At 45.2% G+C, this 19,601-nt stretch overlaps 1 protein-coding gene across 1 annotated transcript in view; it reads right to left on the bottom strand.

The window, feature by feature from the left end:
• WWC3 (WWC family member 3) overlaps positions 1-19,601 on the bottom strand; it is a gene marked incomplete at its 5' end in the record, with an annotated part of 657,764 nt that overhangs the window by 62,636 nt on the left and 575,527 nt on the right. The window contains one exon of the mRNA XM_078658903.1: positions 16,774-16,938. Coding sequence (XP_078515029.1) covers positions 16,774-16,938 — 165 coding nt within the window. The remainder of the gene's footprint in view (positions 1-16,773; positions 16,939-19,601) is intronic.

Below are 19,601 nucleotides of genomic sequence, written 5' to 3'. Positions count from 1 at the left end.
GCTGTGTTGTTTCCTTCCAAAAAAAAAAAAAGATTACTACACATTTACAAAAATCAAACAGTGCTTCAATTTTCCATAGTCTTTAATTGGGACTGAGTGGTAAACGAAAATACAAGTCTACAGCGACAAATTACTATGGGTTTCTATATAGAAAGAGGATTCAATTGGGCCCGATGCTGTAACAGTTGCAGAGTAAGAATGTGTGTTCATATTAGGACCAGTTTGCACTTCATTTGTGTAGTTATTCATAACAGTAAAAAAACATCTACAATGCAGCAGGGTCGACTGAGAAGATATGTCTACCAGCTATTATAAGTCTAACTAAGCCCTTGTGTGTCTCATCGACCTAATGCTAAGCAGAGGCAATAAATATCTTAGAAGAATAGGACCATTTTTCAGCAATTTGGAGAAAGTGAGTGTAAGAAATTGGGTTTTCAGCTGAGAGGGGTGAAATCTCCAAGTAATTATCACCATCTTTGTCAGGTTGAACAAGTCACTCGCTAAACCTGCGCTTAACCCTCTGGTAGCTTGGCACATAAGCAACTTAGAGGCAACGTGTGAAGTATGTATGCAGCACTCAAACAGTAATAACCTGACAACACAAAACAAGAAAAATCCCACACCAATTTGAATAATAGTGAACATTGTATTGGACACAATTAACCCAAAACCACAAACATCTAATAAGTAGAACCAGATATATGAATTTTTAAAGTTTCAGTAGAAATAGCACCAATCGCGGTTATCTGGCTGTGCTGGATCGGGTCAAAGTCAAATGTTAAGGCAGGCCGCGATGGAGTGCGGGTTGGATACAGGGACCAGGCTTGTCCTGGTGGAATTGTTACCTTCTAGCCAAGTCCTGTTTCACATGAGAAACATGTTGACCAGATTGACGGAGGCAGACTGGCGCCAGACGGAGGCCTGTCAATGGCAGGTTGCTGAAGTTCTAGGCCTTGGATGCCACATTGAATTGGCAGTGGACCATGTGGAGGCTGCTGTCAGCAAAAGGAGCTAGTTGGCTATTGAAAATTCACTGTGGTGGGAAAAAAGGGCCGGTCATTGTTGAGGCGAAGAGCTCCATGCTCGTTGAGTTTGGGGTGTATATCTTAGAAGTTCTCGTCGGCAGTTGGCTGCAGCTTCAGTTTTGGCCTGTGAAGTCTGTTCATGATGACACCGGGGCCAGTTCATTTTGAGACAAACAGCTTAGAGACCCTGTGTTTTAACCTGGAGTCCAGTTCTGTCAGTTTTAAGGTTGGAGGAATACAGTTATGTTATGTTATGCAGTCTATAAAGCGCATGGCTGTCCCAGCAAAGAGACGTCCCGGCGCTAGAGAGCGGGAAAGGATGAAAGCGAGATGAAAATCTACAGGAACAGTCACGTCTTTACTGCCTTTCTAAACATCAAATGATCAAAAATCCTCCTAATAACAAGAGGTAGTGAGTTCCATAAAGTAGGAACCAGTACCCTAAAAGAGCAGCCTCCAGTTCTGGCTTTACGGAAGCGAGGCATATGCTTCAAATTAAGGTCGGCGGAGCGCAGAGCATGGGAAGGAACATAGTGGCGGCCCAAGTCATTGAGGATCGCAGGGCAGGAGCCGATCAGAACTTTATGCATAACACGGAGCGCTTTGAACCTAATTCTCTGCTCCACGGGAAGCCAGTGGAGTGGACGCAGTATCCCTGAAACTGAACTGTACTTAGGCAAAGCAAATAAAGTGCGAGCTGCCACATTAATAACAATTTGAAGCCTATTAATAACAGTCCCTAACAGGAGGCTGCTGCAATAATCTCACCTGGATATGATGGTCGCTTGAACAACTAGCTGGCGCGTTTGAGGGTCAAATAAACCCAGAATGGGTTTAAGTCCGCGCAGAATACCGAAGCAGGTCCCTGCCACAGACTTAGCATGTTCCTCAAACGAGAGTGCAGAATCCATTCTTACGCCAAGTTTTTTACCCTTGTTTTGGGCGTGGGTAGATTGCCCAATTTTGGCACCCACCAGTTATTGCCCCACTGATGTGAATCTTTGCCAGGGATTAGAATTTCAGTTTTGGATGAGTTTAATTGGAGACAATTTGCCCCCATACCCTGAAATTTAATCATGTCTTGACTGGAGTCTTTGGTACAAGCAAAAATTAATTGTGTATCGTCCACGTAAGAAACCATCTGTATGTTACGGGTGTTGGCCAACAAGGCCAGCGGACGAACATAAATGTTAAATAAAGTAGGGCTCAAAGCCGTCCCCTGTGGGACTCCATAGCTCACAGTGTGTGTCACAGAATCAAATGGAGGGGCAATGACCTGAAATGACCAGTCACTCAAAAAAGAGACTAGCCAGTCAAGGGCACCGCCACTGATACCAATCTCACACAGCCGATGTAACAAAATACTGTGAGAGACCATATCGAAGAGTGCGCTGAGGTCAAGCAGAATGCGTGCGGTCAAGTTGCCCTCATCCATAGAGGCATAAGTTCTTCTGAGACAGTTAGCAGAGCAGACTCCATACTATGTTTAGGACAGAAGCCATTCTGGGAGGGATCCAAAACAGAATTAGATTCCAGATATTGCATCAGAATGCTGTTCACGTATGATTCAGTAATTTTGTAGGAAAATAGCAGAAGTGAGATTGGGCGATAGTTCTCTGGTCTGGAAGCATCAAATGAGGGTTTCTTCAAGAGAGGGATAACCTTTGCATGCTTCCAGGTTTTAGGGACCTTGGCAGTGGAAAGACAGAGATTAATAATATCCAGGCAATCCGGAACAGGCAGTCCGAGTGCTTTACTAAAAAATCAGGCTTAATAGGGTCAGCTGGAGACCAGCCAAAGGTCCAGGACCTGGGGGGCACCTTCTGGAGGTTAGGACTCACTCCAGCAAAGGCCAGCAGCAGTGTTTAGCAGGTCCAGTTAGTGGTGGTTAGCTGAGCAGTTGCAGGGAAGGCCTCTGGAAGCTTGTAGTATCCATGTAGCTTGTCAGTTAATTGACAATTGGAGTCACTCTGAGATCCTGTGTTCAAGACAAGCAGGTTCAATCTTCCTTCAGGCACGAAAAGCCTTCTCCTTAGTCTACACAAGTCCAGGAGTGTTCTTATGACAGTTTCAGGGGTCGCCACATGTATACCCATTCTAGCCTGTGAGTGCGGGACACCCCAGTTTTCTAACCCCAAGTTGGTTCTGGTCAGTTATTCCTTTTGCCCAGAGTCTGGCTCTAATCTGGCTAGTGAAGCAAAGGGCAGGCAGGCTTAAGTGTTAGCTGCATTTGCCTGTGGTAACAGGGATGGCATCTTCTGAAGTCAGGAAGGGGCTTGGTACAACCCTTAGGCTACCCTTTGAAGCTAATGAAGGGCTGGGTTAATGCCCTCAGGCCATCCATCCTGCTGAGGAGAAACACACCCTTCCCACACCCAAAGCCCTTTTGTCCACTGTCTGGAAGGAATCCATATTATATCCCAGGATTCCCATTAACAGTCATGTGACCCTGGACTCTGGCATAAAATATTTGTTTTTGGCAGGAAATGGAAACTTTATAAAAGTGTCATTTGCATAAAAGTAATTTAAAATCCAGCTTTACCAATAGAAGATTTGAAATTCAAATTAAAATGAGTGACAGAAGGATTTCTCTAGCTATTCAGAAACAGAAGTTATCACTTATTAAATGTAATGAGGTATCCCAGTGTCTATGGAGGCTAACCTTGTCACAGTGAAAAACAGCTTTGGTAGTCTTTTCACTACCAGAACATGGAAAACGTAAGTACACATGTCCTACTTCTTAAATACTAGGTACCCTGCACTATGAGCCTTTAGAACCTACCTTAGGGGTGACTGTGACTTATAAAGTCTTAAAAAGGAAGGTTTAGGCATAACAAAAGATGTATATTGCCAGGTCGAAATGGCAGTTTAAAACTGCACTACAGGCTGCAGTGGCAGGCCTGACATGTTTCACAGTGCTAATTTAGTGAGTGGCACAAAGAGTGCTGCAGCCCACTAGTAGCATTCACTTTATAGGTCCTGGGTACTTGTAGTACCACATACAATGGAATTAAAAGTAAATTAAATATGCCAATTAGGGGTACACCAATTTTACCATGCTTGGAAGGGTGAGCACACACTTTACCACTGGATAGCAGGAGTAAAGTGTGCAGAGTTCTAAAGCCAACACAATTGGTTTAAGCAAAGGAAGGCAACAATGTGGGGTAACCCTGCAGAAAGGGCCAGGTCCAACAGTGAGGGAGCACTAATTGTCAAAAATTTCCTGGACACTGCATTTAAATCAAAGGCACTTGGCCTCCTTTCTCTTCCCAGTGGAATTTAATTTAAATTGGGTGCTTAAAGCCACTTAAGATCCTGTGACTGCAGCGACTAGTATTCATGCAGTGACACAATTTCCCCGGAAGAAATGTTTTAGTGCTCTCCAAAAGGTGGCCACCTGACAAGCTGCCAAGACAGAAAACAAAACTCACTACTGTGTTCAGGGAGCCAATGTCTGGGGAAGATCAGACAATTTACTAACAGCATAGCCTTTCCTTGTTCAAGCCTCCCAACACTATCGCTCCATACTTGCAGGTGCATGGAGGGGTGTACAGTCTTGGAGTTAACAATTCAGAAGATAGTGTGATTGAACTTTATATTATTAGAATCTAAGTTGAAGACATGGTTTAAAACGGACTAGTTCAATTGTTTCTGAAGAGTGGCACAATAATTTTTTGTTTAGAAAGTAACTTGCTCTTATCCAACTTTGTGCGTAGGATTAAGGACTGGTCTAGAGACTATCAATTCACATCTCTATTATTCTGTACCACAAGGTGTCATCGGCACAGAGGTGATGGCATGACCAGAACATACAAAGAACTTGTAGGTGAAATATATGTAGTGTTTGCTCACTTACAAAAGGGATTACGATTTGGGCATTTATAGAGCCAAGTTCCTTTATCAGTCAAGGTGTCATTGCCACAGTTTTGTGTTTCATCTTGGAAAACCCTATTTCCTCCCCCCAGCACCCAGACACACCTGCACCAGGGAGTGCCCCAACCATTTTAGATGCAAGAGAGGTGGGTGCAACACCACTATTTCCCAAATAGTAAGAGTAAGCTGGCAGGTCACACCTGTCCTGGTGGAGTCATGGCATGGCTCCTGTACAGTACTGAGATAGAGAATGAGTTGGTTTCTGCTTCCTATGGCACTATGTGACAGTGACAAGGGAATCCCAGCCAAACTACCAGCCGGCGCCTACCAACACAGACCCACTAACCCATAACAGGGCCTCCGCACAGTGACAAAGCCAGGTAGGACAGATTTATAAGGATCGGTAGGATGAGGGGCTCTTGTTCAAAGGGTATTCTGTTTGCACTAGGTAATTAAAAACTAGTCCCCTCAAAGGAGAATAGTAACTAGGGGCATGTCACATGAAGCTTTACAGTACAGCTGTAAGGCAGACTCCCTTGTCTAATGTGCAACTGTGAGCCAGTCAGAAGAGGAAAATGAAGGTCAAGCTCATAGGTATAATTAGAGGCAACTTCACAGTTACTAAAACAAAGGACTCGTGATAAGTTCCTTTGAGCTTCAAAGGTCAGCAACAATGCAGGCTGCCGAAGAAATTCAGAATAAAGGCCCAACTCACAGCTTAATCCAGGGGTAGAGGTCAAGAAAACCTGGTAACATAACACATGAAAATTAATGGCCTGTGAAATATACCAGGTGATGGGATGAAAATGTGCAAATACTTCAGAAAGCTGAATTCATCAGTTTAGGAGAACACAACATCTACTGGTTTTATCCTTTTCAAAAAATACCTAGGCAGACTACAACATCATTGTAAATGGGAATGGATACAAATCAAAGTTTTTCTGTGGGAATCTGCAAGGAGAAAGGACTTGCTTCCGGAGTTTTCCTTTTTAGATTTCTGTTCTGCCCAGCCTCCTGCAAAAACACAGAAAGGAAGGACAAGACCAGCTCAGGCTCCAGTAAGAGACCAGTCACTACACCATCTTTCAGTTTGGAGGCCACCACCAAGTCGGTAGGTACTGCCTATGTGCAGTACCTACCAACCCAGGGATCATCTCAACACACTTCATTTCCAGATAAATCATGTTGGATCCAAATTTTCCATTCAGAGTTGGGATTTTCAGTGCAGTAGGGAGAACTTTCAGGTTTAGGTTAACCAGTCACACTTTGTGATCACACAAAAAATACATACGTCATTTTGGACTGTTTTGGTGTTAATTTGCAATCAGACTATTTGTTTTATTCAGGGATCATAACAGCGTATATGCCAGTTTCTCTACGTGCTCTGGAAACTACATTTAGGTTTTCTGAAGGCACTGAAATGTTATTGCTAATTTTGGCCCACCTACTTGAATTTAAGTAAACCTCATGCTCCGCTATGTATAACTGCATCCATAATTCACCTAGACACTTTTTGCTGCAGTTTGAAGTGTTACGTCAATCAACCCATCTGCAAGCTGTGTCTCAGCATCACTCAGGCGGATTACTCAAAATCTGACATTGCAGATTCCTTCTATCTGCACCTCATCAAAGGAGGCCATATTTTGTGCTCCTCGTTGGGGTGGCCAAAACCAACAAGCCTCACCTTGGGGTAAGTTTCAGGGTTCCCTTTGCTTACAAATTTTTCTAACCTGAATGCTGCCCTAGCAAGTGTAGACGTAAGAAGTGACATCATACATTTTACTACTATGGCCGTGCTGTGCAGGTACTGCATTGAATTATTTTACCATGCATTTTATTTAAGTGCCTTCTTTCTGAATGCGATGTTTCACAGTTCCCACTACCATTCAGCCAATCCATTTTAGCTTTGGTAGTAGCCTGTATACTTCGCAATGGACCATGACATAAGCACATCTCTCCCTTCATAAAACAACTCCACTGGCTACCTGTGAGAAACACAATTATTTTCAAAGCCATGGTGATTGTTAATAAAGCCATGCACACATTGCCTGCTGAATTTATGGCATCCAAATTTAGCTGCCAAAAATCTTCTTGCACCTTTATTTGTATTTATTTATTTTGAAAGTTTTATATAGCGCGAACAAGATCTTTGCAGATATCAGAGCGCTTTACATAGAAAGGGGGAACATGAGGGAGCATAGTCAAACAGATACGTCAGTAAAGCTAATAGTACAAATACGTGGAAACATAGAAAATCACGTAAGTCGATAATACAAGTAAAAAAATGAACAAAGGGGTCGACCAAATAGTAAAGATCGGTGCAGAGACTTAAGAGTCCAAAATAATGGTTCAAGTGTATTTAGCCATGAGGCTAGCTTTTACTTCTTTCTTAAACAGTGTAGTGGAGAAGATGAGCCTCGTATCAGGAGGGAGTGAGTTCCAGATCCTGGGTGCCATTCCTGAGAAGGAGCGCTTATAGGTTTTTTCCTTCCGGAATCTTCGAGGCTTCAGCAGAAGATTGTTTGTGCCTCTGGTGTTTCTAGAGCCTCCAGAAATTGTCAGCTTCTGAGTGAGATAGCTGGGTGATCTCAGGTGGACAGCCTTGTGCGTCATGCAGGCGATTTTCAGATGTATTCTGGCTTCAAAAGGTAGCCAGTTCAAGTATTTCAAGTCAGGTGAGATATGTGAGTGTTTTTTTGACCCAGTGATGAGTCTCGCTGCAGCGTTTAGAGAAGCTCTTAGGGGTGCGGTAGTAGTTAGGGGGAGTCCGCAGAGGGCGATGCTGCCATATTCTATTCGAGGGATGACTAGTGCTTGTACTGCAGTTTGGAAGTCTTTGGCAGGGAGGAAGGGTTTAAGTTTCCTCAGGGTATTGATTTGGTAGTTCGCTCCCTTAGTTGCCTTGCTGATATGTTGCTGCATGTTGAGATTGGTGTCAAGTGTTATGCCTAAAGATTTTGCTGAGTCCACGATGGTGGGTTGGACATTGAGTGCAGTTAGGTGTTTAAGCCAAGTTTGAGTGGTAGAGATCTTCGCGGGAGGAGAGATAAGAAGGAACTCTGTTTTCAGAGCATTGAGTTTGAGATGATTATCGGCAAGCCAGGATTGGGTGCTTCTGATCATTGAGTTCAGGAGCAGAATGTCATTGGGGGTTTGTAATTTGAGATATAGTTGGGTATCATCGGCGTACATGTGAAAGTGTACATTGGATGCTTGTAACAAGGTGGTGAGAGGTTCCATAACTAGGTTGAACAAAGTTGGGGATAGGGAGGAACCTTGGGGGACGCCTAGCGAAACAGGTATTGGCGAGGACATCAGGTTGTTGCTCTTGAATTTCTGCGACCTGTTGTGTAGAAAGGAAGTGAACCACTTGAGAACAGTCCCAGATAGACCCATTCTTGTGTTTAATAGTTCGAGTAAATTCTCATGTTTGACGGTGTCGAATGCTGAAGAGAGAGCAAGAAGGATGAGGAGGCAGGTATCGTTTTGGTCTAGGATTTGAAGGGCGTCGTCAATTATGTGGGTCATAGCAGTTTCTGTACTGTGTCCTGCTCGGAAGCCTGATTGATGCGGGTTGAGGAGATGAAACTGAACAATGTGTTTAGTCAGTTGTAGTTATGAGCATTTTTCCAACAATTTGGCGAGAGTGAGGATATTGGTAATGGGACGGTAGTTGTTTAAATCAGAGGGGTCGGCTGTAGGTTTCTTTAGTAAAGGTGCGACTTGTCCCACTTTGAGGGAGTCAGGGATGGTTCCTTGTTGAAGTGAGCTGTTGATAATTTTAGTCCAGAGTGGGAGGAGCAAAGGGGTAAAGTCTTTTACAGCGTTAGCAGGAAGGGGGTCCGTGAGGTGATTTGATGGTTTCAAGGTGCTGAGCAGTTTGCCAATTTCTTCTTCAGAGTAGGTGACAAAGGAGGACCATGTAGCATTGTTTTTTGGTTCAGTGGGTGCTATGTATTGAGGTTTGGAGTAGAGGCTTGCGTCACTGAGGAGATCGCTCTTTATGTTGTCAGTTTTTTGGATAAAGAAAGCGGAGAAGTCTTCACAGGAGGGAGCCTCGCGCATGGTGCTGAGTGGCCGGGGTTGCTCTTTGGATTGTGTTCTGATTAGCTCAAACAGTATTCTCGGACGGTTTTTTGCTTGGTCGAGCTGGAGGCTGAAGAAGTCTGTTTTTGAGCGTTTAATTTTCCTGAAACAGGCGTTTCTCTTTTTCTTCAGTGTTTTTAGGTGCAGTGCAGATGGAGCTGATCTCCAGGTGCGCTCTGCCATTCGCATGGCTCGTCTATCCTCATTGAGACTCCCGTCGTACCATGGATTGGATATTTTAGTGGAGACTCTTTTTAGTTGCATAGGTGCAGCCTCGTTAATTATTGAGGTCATCGCGTTGAGATAGTGGTCAGTCAAGGATTGAACGTCCGTAGTGCCGGTAGGGGGAAGTAGGAGATTGCAGCTGTTAGGGGGTAAAGAGTTTGGGTTGAGTTTTTTTCAGGTCTCTTCTCCAGATTTTGGGCTTGGAGGATTGAGCCGTATTAAATTTGACTTTTTCATTGATGAAGAATGTGACAATATGATGATCTGACCAGTCACAGGGTTGGATAGATTCGAGTTGGATGGAGTCTTCTTTGGAGATGATAAGGTCGAGGATAGAGCCTTTCTCGTGGGTCGGGCTGTTGCATATTTGGGTGAGGTCAAGGGCATTGAGGAAATTTTTAAGCCTATTTACCACCGCGTCATTGTGATCGTTCCAGTGGAGGTTGCAGTCACCGAGGTATATTTGGGTGAGCTGCTTTCCGGAATTGGTTGAGATCATATCCATGATTTGTTGGGCGAAGGTGGGGTTGTCACCGGGTGGGTGGTAAATGCCGTGAAGAGAGCATATCGGTTTGCCATCACTGATAATATCGAGGCAGATGTATTCACAGGAAGTTGGGGAGGGTAGGGAGGGGGAGGTGACTTTCAGAACAGAGAGGTTGTTCCTGTAAATGCATGCGATTCCACCACCTATTTTGCCGGACCTGTCAAGTCTAATGATGTGGTAGTTTGGAGGAACCAGAATGTCAATTATAGGTGTAGAAGATTCGGTTAGCCAGGTTTCAGTCATGATGATTAGGTCAAGGTCCAGTGTTAAGATGAGATCAGCGATGGCGGAGGAGTGTCTAGAGGCCGATCTGCAGTTGAGGAGAGTGCATTTGAGACGGGGTGTGTCGAGGGAGGTAGCGGGTTCTAGAGAGAGGGGGACTTTTCTAAGGTTATTAGGGATTGAGATTCTGTTTAGTGTGGGGGGTCTAAGGGGATTTGAGTGTATCGTGGGAATGGCGAGGTGTGTGGTGGATGTGTGGTGTAGGGGAGCTGGGTCGAGGAGGGTGAGAGTGTCGGGGTCCGAAAGAGTGTTGCGTGGGCGACGGGGGCGGTTGTTGCGATTGCGGACAGGGATTGAAGTCCAGTGAGGGGAGTGTTGAGTGCGAGAGTCATCCGGAAGGGTGGGGGTCATGTTGGGGCGGTTGTTGCGATTGCGAACAGGGATTGAAGTCCGGTTTGTGGAGAGTTGAATGTGGGAAACATCCTTAAGGGTGGGGGGCCTGTTGGGAGGGGAGGTGGTGGTGGGCGAGGGGTGTTTGTTGTGATTGCGAACAGGGATTGAAGACCAGTTTGGGGAGTGTAGAGTGGGAGAGTCATCCGGAAGGGAGGGGGACATGTTGGGGCGGTGATTGCGAATCGGGATTGAAGTCCGTTGAGTGGAGTGTTGAATGTGGGACTTGTCCGGAAGGGTGGGGGACCTGTTGGGAGGGGAGGTGGTGGTGGGTGAGGGGTGTTTGGGGTGTGGGAGGAGTAGTTCTTTGATGATGTGAATGTCTTCTTTGACCTGGAGGAGGGTGGCCATAATCATGCCCAGCGTGGGATGGGTGTTGGTGGTGGGGAGTGGGTGAGTCAGGGGTGAGTGACTGACCAGGGAATTGGCGTGCGGGTGGGGGGGTGGACTTGTGTTCGTGCGGGGCTCCGTGGAGGGGGCCCCGAGGAGAGAGGGTTTGGGAGGGAGGGGTGTGTTTGAAGTAGGGGGGAGGATGCTGGTATAGGTGAGGACTTTGGTGGTAGGCGGAGAGAGCAGGGTGGAGGATGAGTGTATGTTGGTGGTGGTGGGGGTGCAGGTAGTGTAATGGGGGATGAGAATGGGGGGGAAATGGGGTTGGAGATGGTCCTGTTGTGGGGAGGAGGTGTTAAATTTAGAAAGGTGGCGTGTTCTGCGTGGTTAGTTAGAGGGTGGTAGTGTGGACTAAGAGTGGGGGGCGATAAAGGGTGGGATTTGTCGTTGTGCGGGTCCGATTGTTGCTGAACTAGGTTAGACGGGTTGTGCGTGGGAGCTGTGATGGCACCTTAAGGCATAACCCTATTAACTAGCCTGGAACAGGGTTAAATAGGGAATCTTCATAGGAGGAAGCGTTGCACTTTTATAAATCTGTGAAAATCAGCAAAATACTTTCCGTTCGTAAAACTCTTTCTGGTGGATACTCTAACCACAGAATCCTCACCTTGTGAATTCCTCTGTTGCACGGCTGGATTCAGAGATTTTTCTCAGCATTGCTCCCGCACACCAGAAAGTGATGTCCTGCGGCTATGCCTCAACATCAACCTATCCAGAAGTGACGCCGAAGCCGCACATATGGGCCACAGCTGCAAGGTGACGTCAGTTTCTTTCTTGACTCTGTCTGCACCATCAGACAGGAAGCTCAGTAACTGACCATATGTAACAGTGTGCAGATCTCAAAAATTGGATTTTTTTATAGACAGAATAAGATACAATGTCACAGAACAGGGAGGTGGGAGGGTGGTAAGGAATCTGCACTTAGCTATTCAGAAGACCTTTCTGGTGGCACTCTATCAAAGCTGTAGCTCCCAAGGTGGTGGGTCTGTGAAATTGCTCAAACCAAAAGGTCCTGCAGGACAGAGTGGGCAAAGTGCCTTCCTGCCAGATCTAGCCAGAGGCAGTAGTGATCGTGAACATGTGGAGTGACGCCCACATCACGATCTGACAGATGTCCAGAACAGGCACTCATTGTTCAAATGTAGTGGTAGCAGTCTTGGCTCTGGCCCAATGAGCCCTCAGACCCTCTGGATGCTGTTTTTTGGGCAATGCATAGCAGATCAGAACATAGAGGACTATCCACCTCAATGTTTTCCTTTTCTGCACTGCCTTACCCTTCTTTGCCCCAGAGAACCCAACAAAGAGCGGGTGGTCCACCCCATGGTCCTTGGTACGACAGATGCAAAAACTCAAGGCTCTTTTGGGGTTCAAGTGGTGGAATCTCTCCTCCACTTTCGAGGCGAGAGGTCCAGCAAAGAATGACGCAAGAGTGAATGATTGGCGAGACGAAAGCAGGTCACAACCCTCGGCAGAAATGCCACTCTGGGACTCAACACCACTAGTTTGCTTTGGTAAAAAGGTGGTGTGAGAAGGCTGAATTGAAAAAACACTTGCAGTTCTCTCATGTTATGCACTGAGGTTCTCCCAATGAGAAAGACTATATTAAGAGTCAGGAGGCTCAGAGGACAGCTATGCATTGGGGTAAATGGGTACACAAATGGTTTGGGTGGGAACACATGTAGTAAACCTTTATGAAAACACATGACAACAGGTGATTTAAATAAGAACTGTTGGGCCAGTAAACACAAAAAGGACGAAAGCACAGACAACCGTTTACAGTTCCCATGGCAAGTTCTTATTGGGATAAAGACAGCACAAAAAGCAAATAATTCAACAACTTTGCTTGCAAAGCATAAATAGAGGGGGAGGGGCGGGGGCTACACCAGGCAACAAACTTATCACAGCATAGGGTGCAAACCCATTTTGTAGATGGATGCCTAGCCACTAGAATGATAGCCACAAGTTTGGGAGGGATGTATAAAGCAGTCAAATGTCACTGCTCAAACTTCACATGTGGATGTGCATATTGCGCGCACACAGATGCAGGCTCCTGCCATTCTGCTGCAACAGAAAAACCTCCTAAAGCAACAAATTGTTCGGAGGCTAGATTCTCAAGCCCATAATTTCTGGGTATCACACTCTCCTGACACAATCTGGAGTCACTAAGAAGACTCCTCGTATTTCCATCTCTAACTGGTGGCCTACCCATCCCAGCAGGGACGCATTTGTCACTAACATCAGCGCTGGGTGGCATAGGGAAAGTGTTCTGCTGCATCTCCACCTCTGGTCAAGTAGCCACCACTGTAGTTGTATTGCATTCTCTTCTGAAACCTAGATGGAATCCAACTGGTTCCTTGGTGCCAAGCTCAGTGAGACTTCAGTATCCACTGCAGAGCCCACATGTGCCATCTGGCATAGTCCGCAAGCAGAATGCAGGAGGCCAAAAGTATAAGTCTCAGAGCCACTCTTACTAAGACCCAGGGCTGAAGCACCGGGTTCATAGCCCAAATGTCAAGGACTCGTTGAACCGGAGGGAAGGCTTGAAATTGCACCTGATCAAGAATGGCTCTGATGAACAGGAGTCTGTCCCAAAGGACTCTGGTGTGATTTTGGGCCACCTGATCAAAGACCCTAACAATGTCAAGAGGACTGCCGCCGTCTGGAGGTGGCTCAACTGATTGAGACAAGCCCTCCTTCAAAAGCCTGTCATCAAGGTAGGGGACAACCGGTATACCTAACCTCTGAAGGTGTGCTGTGACCACTGCCATTACTTTCATGAACACCTGAGAGACACTGTACTGACAGAAGGAAAGCACGGGAAAATGAAAATAGTCTTGGCTGACCATGAACTGCAAATAATGACTCAAGGACAGTAGGATGAGGATATGAAAATAGGCATGCTGCATGTCCAGTGCTACCATCCAGTCTCCTGGATCCAGAGAAGATATAACCTGGGCCAATGTGAGTATCCTGAAATTTTACTTTTTCAGGAAGAGGTTGAGAGGATGAAGGCTTCCATCCTTCAGCACCAGGAAATAACAATAGTAATAGCCAGTCCTCATTTCCGAGGTCAGAACCCTCTTAATGGCGCCTTTGTCCAAAAGAGCCTGGGCTTCATGCTGCAAAATGGATAAATGGTCCTTTAAAATCCGCTCTGTTGTGTGTGAGATATGCAGTGGTTCGGGCAGGAGTGGAAAGGTGTATCCTGTTGGACTATATGGAGCACCCCATTTGCAAGATGATATCCTCTGCCACCCATTGAGGGAATAACTTCTCCTGCCTCCAACAGTGTGGCCATGTGTCTGGGGCAAGCAAAAGTGGCTTGAGTGCAGAAGTAGGGGACTGGATCCCCAGCATCGTGAGGAGTCTGTTGCTGGGGTGATGGGCGTAGGTGAGGTCATGGAGTTAAACAACTTTTGAAGTACCAACAGGAGTGAAATGTCAGTGGATACTGCCTCACGAGTGCAAACAGGCAGAGGGAGAGGCTATGGCCAACTACCTTTGAAGCGCTTTATCTCCAAAGAAATGGGTACTGTCAAATGGATGCTTCGATGTCACCAGAGAAACCCATGATCTATCTCATCCACAAATGGCGTTGAAGCACCAGCTGTCCTGCTGTAAAAGCCAGTAGTATAAGACGCCTAAGGGTATAAGCAGCGCTTTATAAGTGTCAAAAATAAATAAATAAATAAATAAATAAATAAAGTAGTGTCCAGACCAAAGCGGATGACAGACTTTTCTGCATCTTGAATTATTTGAGCTAAAGTGGCGTAATATTCATCAATGAGTGTCAGCAATAGCTCATCAGCCAGGTCCCACAACACATGTGAGTATCTTGCCTAAAAGGCAGCATTGAATGAAAGGTGAGAGTAGCTGAGGAAAACGCCCTCTTCTCCTAAATGCCTCCATATATTTTGATTCTCTATCAGGAGGTGTGGTAGGAAATGAGTTTGAGTTCAGTGTAGTTGTGGACACCTGAACCACCAAACTCAGGCGTAGGGTGTTGAGTGAGAAAGCGTGGGTTCCCTGGATCAGGTCTGAGTCCTCTAGCCACTTCCCTATTTACCAGCTAGCAAGTACAAGTTGTAGAACTTCAGTGAGGACATCAGTTTAGACCTCAAAAGACCAGAGCTGTACGTCCAGAACTTTGGCTGCAAGCAGGACAATCACAGCAAAGGAGGTAGATTCTACTGCGGAAGAACCGGTGGGGAGTCGGCATATGGGGGACTCCACCCAGTGTCCACAGGCCTCTTGACGGTCCATGTATAAACTGATACATTGTTATAACCGTAATAATGGGATTCAGCATCACAGTTATCTCCATTATAGTCCTCTAAGACCATGTTGACTATGTTCCGAGTCTGAACCAAAGAGGTTTGGAGTGTCTATGGGCAACTCCTAGGTAAAGGCAGCATTCTGTTGGAATCCGAGTGAGGCTGGAATCAGAGTGAGGTTGGACTGGCTAAGGTAAAAGCTTGTGGGGGACGCAACTTCAGTCAAGGTAGTGTCGGAATAATCTCGGGGTCGGGCAAAACAATTGAGGTCGTGGGGTCAATGTGACACGGACCGGCGTGGTTTAGAGTCAGGTTGGGTGTCAGCCCTGGAGTCAGAACAGACCACACAGTGGGGTCATGAGGCACAGACAGCATCAAAGATTAATCAGTCAGCGGTATTCCGACTAGAGGCCTCCTCAGATCCTTCGAGCCTTAAGGGATGCCATAGGGAGCTGGAAGAGTGCCAAACATTTGCAACAAGGTTTCTTTAAAAACCTCTATCTCTTGAAACACTGCTGATGGATCCTGAAATCATTAAACGCTTTGGAATCTACTCCTCAGAAAGGGACCAAGACAGAGACCGAAAGAACCTTAATGTCAGGAGTGCTTTGTCTGTTAAAAGCAGCGTGACAAAGAATCCTGCTTCAATATTCTTGAGCTTTTTCCTTCAATTAAGCCTTCCTTGAAGACTTGAAGTGCGCAGAAAATCTTTTGTAGGATGGCTGTGAGAACAGGAGTCTATCCGCACCCTTGACTACAACCGGGAACAGGTTTACAAACCTTCCGATACTGTCCTGTGACAAAGTTTGGCTTCTCGGACCTGGATTGCCTTGAGATTCATTCAGGCTCTATCTTCACAAGCCTTGGAGCCGTGGGAGGCCCGAGACCCCAGAGACCTACCTCATGAGGGTCACATACACCTGCTTGTGATAGTCCCAATAAGGCTCAAACTATCTAGTTTTTTGGAGGGGACATGTTCCATTGCACACTGTGAAAACAATTTCGAGAAATTAATTGTCAAAAGCCAAGAAAGTTTGGGAGCGAGCTCCGAATCCAAGTCCAAATACATGGAAAGAAAGAAACTCATCAGTGCACAGGGTTGGTTCACATGGATGGTTCCAGCATCACTTATAGGAGAGACGAGGTAGACATGGAGCCACACAACACCACCTACTGTTGAACAGGAGCAATGTTGAGAAAAATCTCCATATCCGGTATTGGAGTACTCACAAGGTGAGGAATATGCAGTTAGAAGTATACATCCTACACAAAAGGTATAAATGTTTAGTACTTGAATATTAGACAAGATGCTCCCAATATCACCTCTTCTTTTATGGTGGGATCCTCACTTCCTTTCCCTATCATTTTCGGCTCCAATGTCCATTTCCATACTTTCTATAAATGCACACTGTTACTCTGACCTGATTGTCTCTCCATTTGCTTTTGGAACCTTTTTCTTACATCACATCAGTACTCCATGAGTGACCGAACAGCTGTATCAGGGATACTGGTCAAAGTAATCACTTCTGCCTCTTCTGAAAGGGAGGTGGCTCTTTTTCTGCTGCTACACTGCGGAAAAGACTGCCAGTCCTGCCCTTTACTTCATGGAAGCCATCCCTTTCAGACGGGTCAGAAGACATTTCCATTTGAAAGTGTTATTTAAATACGAGTTTATACTTACTCTGCAAACATACTGACTTCGTGCTCCAGGCGTGAAAGTCTGCGAACGGGCAATAGTACTACTGCGAACAAAAGGAGAACCACGTGACCTGCGGCTAGTTCTCTCTTTGGGAAGAAAACCAACATCTTCAGGAAATAAGTCATCTGTGTTGGTCTCCTTATCCACCTACAGGAAATATTCAAAGAAAAGATACAGATTATCTACATAGATTTAAAAGGGATCAAAAATCGATAACTATGCTTATTTTACAGTATCATTCTGGTAACTTTCCACCACTCACTTTTGGCCAAAATCTACAACTAATAAAACAATTTGGTTTTGGATTAATTAAATTGTTTGAGCTTTGTTATAAGAAGCTTTATGACCTGCCTTATCTCGGGTCTGATCCCTCACCTTCACTGGTAGTTTCAGGCAAGGTGCTATCCCAAGTTTAATACTCATTAATTGTTGACCTTTAGACTTTGATCTCTACTGTTTGTCAGCTCGAAATCTAAGACTCTACAGGTATGTTCACTGTAAAGAGAACCTACATCTCTGGGAAAATATGAAATTAAGAAATAGGAATTCTAGTAGTTCCGAAAAAACCAAGGAATCAGAATGGAGTGCCCAAGGGAGAGTAAACATAAGCTTCATCCAAAACCTTGAGAAAGGCAGGAGGGAGACACTAAGGTTAAGCTGTGAACCCACTAATCCCTTCACTTTTGGGGTGTGCGCATGCTCTTTGACCAGGCCATTATGTTTTTTAACCTTGCATCGAGGTCTCTGAAACCTGGGGATCTTATCATGCAGGCCAATATTATTCTGCTTTAGGGTAATTGAGAGTTTAAGCAGGGAGTGACTACCCCAGTCTTAAAGCGGGAGTGGACAATGGGGAAGAAGGTGCCATGAATGAAAAGGTTGGAAAGATGGGTACGTAATGTGTGGGTTACAAGCAACTACAAACAAAAGTTTGATGATACAGAAGGTTGCAGGGATTGTAAGACCACATATTTTGCAGAGACAATGGGTTTAAACTTTGAGAAAAGAGGTGGGAAAGAGGAGTGCTGAAGAGTAAAAGAAGACTGCGGGGAATAAGGGAAAGTAACAGCATGAGGATAAACCAATCTTGGATATTTACAAGGAAAGTCTGAAGAAAACATACTGTATGTGGATTTAGAAGTGGTCAGGAATGGGGAGGAGTGGGAAGGAGAAACCTAAGGATCTTGCCACCTAACAAGGAAAGGGTACAAAGACTAACTGAGCAGAGACTTTGCCAAAAAGATTTAAGTCAATCATCTGGCTGCAGGCCGTCAGAACGTATTTTACTTCTACCAAGACATGTTTTGAGAGAACCCTCTTTCTTACGGGGTCCACCATGGTGTCAAGCACGGTTCCAGAAAACCTCAATATATGTAACTAAACACTGGAACTTAATCATTGAACTTGATTCTGTTTTTGACTTTGGAACTCCTGCCATGTTTATTTCACATGGTACAGCTCGGAAGTAAGGCTGAAGACAAATTACCAGAATAAGGCTTTTTTTACATTATATTTCATTTGTGGAAACTGATTTGATGACAAACTTATTTAGATACAGTTACCATACAATAAGGCCGGCCTCTAATTTCAAGATCAGAACTACATAAATTAACCTCGTTATACCTTAGTTGCTGAAAGTGGATTCCTTGATTTGATGGGGCACATTTGTCTCTATATTGACCCACGTATAAAAACATGTGTAATCACGTGGAAGAGTCCTGGTTTTAAAGCCACAGCATTTAGAACTTGCAAGGAAGCATTCGTCTCCGTTCTTACCTTACAAGCATTCACGGTTTGTTGTATCTAATCAAACATGCTCCCCAGATTAAAGAGAAGAGGGGGAGAAAGAGTTCGAATTTTCATAGCAAAAGGCCGTTTTCAAGTACCTGTAATTCTAGAATTCAGACTCCTTAGATAAGCATTACATCAAGATGCAGTGCGTTTTTGGTAGAAGTAAGGGGTGGGGTGAAAGACAATACACAGACAGCTGTGGGGTTTGTAAAAACCCAATGTAATTTAAGTGTGCTTGCATTGATATCCAACAAGTGCTTTTAGTGGGGAGGCAAGCTACAATAGTCAAGGAATGGATGATCAATATGCTGCTTATAGACGGCTGTGCTTAGAAAAGAGTAAGGCAAGGGCCTAGTCTAGAAGGAGGATACTATATAGAAAAACTTTGGAAAAGAGTTAAAAGCAGGATTCTTTGTTTCCTGGTTAGGGATTTTTAGCTTTTGCTACAAGCAGCCCGGAAAGGTTGATGTCCCAGTTTTTTTTTTTTTTTTTAAACAGACTTTGTCAGACTGCACATATGTTGCAGGGCTCTGACCACCAGAGGCATCTGCAGGTTTGAAACAGTACATCAGCTGGAAGGCAATCAACTTTTCTTTACGAGCAAGAATAAGCAAATATATAACATAGCAGTACTTAACAATCTGCCGCTCCCCCTCCCAACAGCCCCATCCCCTCCAACTACCCCCCACCCTGACTTCCTCCCCCCTGAGTCGCAAAACGCCCACCAAGTTCTACCCACACAAAATGTATAGTGCACAGAAAAAAATAGTTGTATATGCACACCTGCCTCCCAGGCCCTCCCACGCCCCCTTCCCCAGTACCACCCCACCCCTTCATCACTCCCCCGGGAGATCTTCCAACACCACGGGGGGCTCAAGCCACAGGCCCCTATATTCTGCCCAGCGTTTCCAAATTTTATAATGTTTTCGAGGACACCCCCTGGCCACGAAGATCGTCTGCTCCAACCCCAAACAAAAATCCAACAATTTTTTCCATACGGCCACCGACGGGCCCGTGGA

The sequence above is a fragment of the Lissotriton helveticus genome, chromosome 8 (assembly GCF_964261635.1).
Source record: "Lissotriton helveticus chromosome 8, aLisHel1.1, whole genome shotgun sequence".
In the NCBI taxonomy this organism is placed as follows: domain Eukaryota; kingdom Metazoa; phylum Chordata; class Amphibia; order Caudata; family Salamandridae; genus Lissotriton; species Lissotriton helveticus.
Note: the sequence above shows the minus strand (reverse complement) of the source record. Positions and strands in the feature narration are given on the sequence as shown.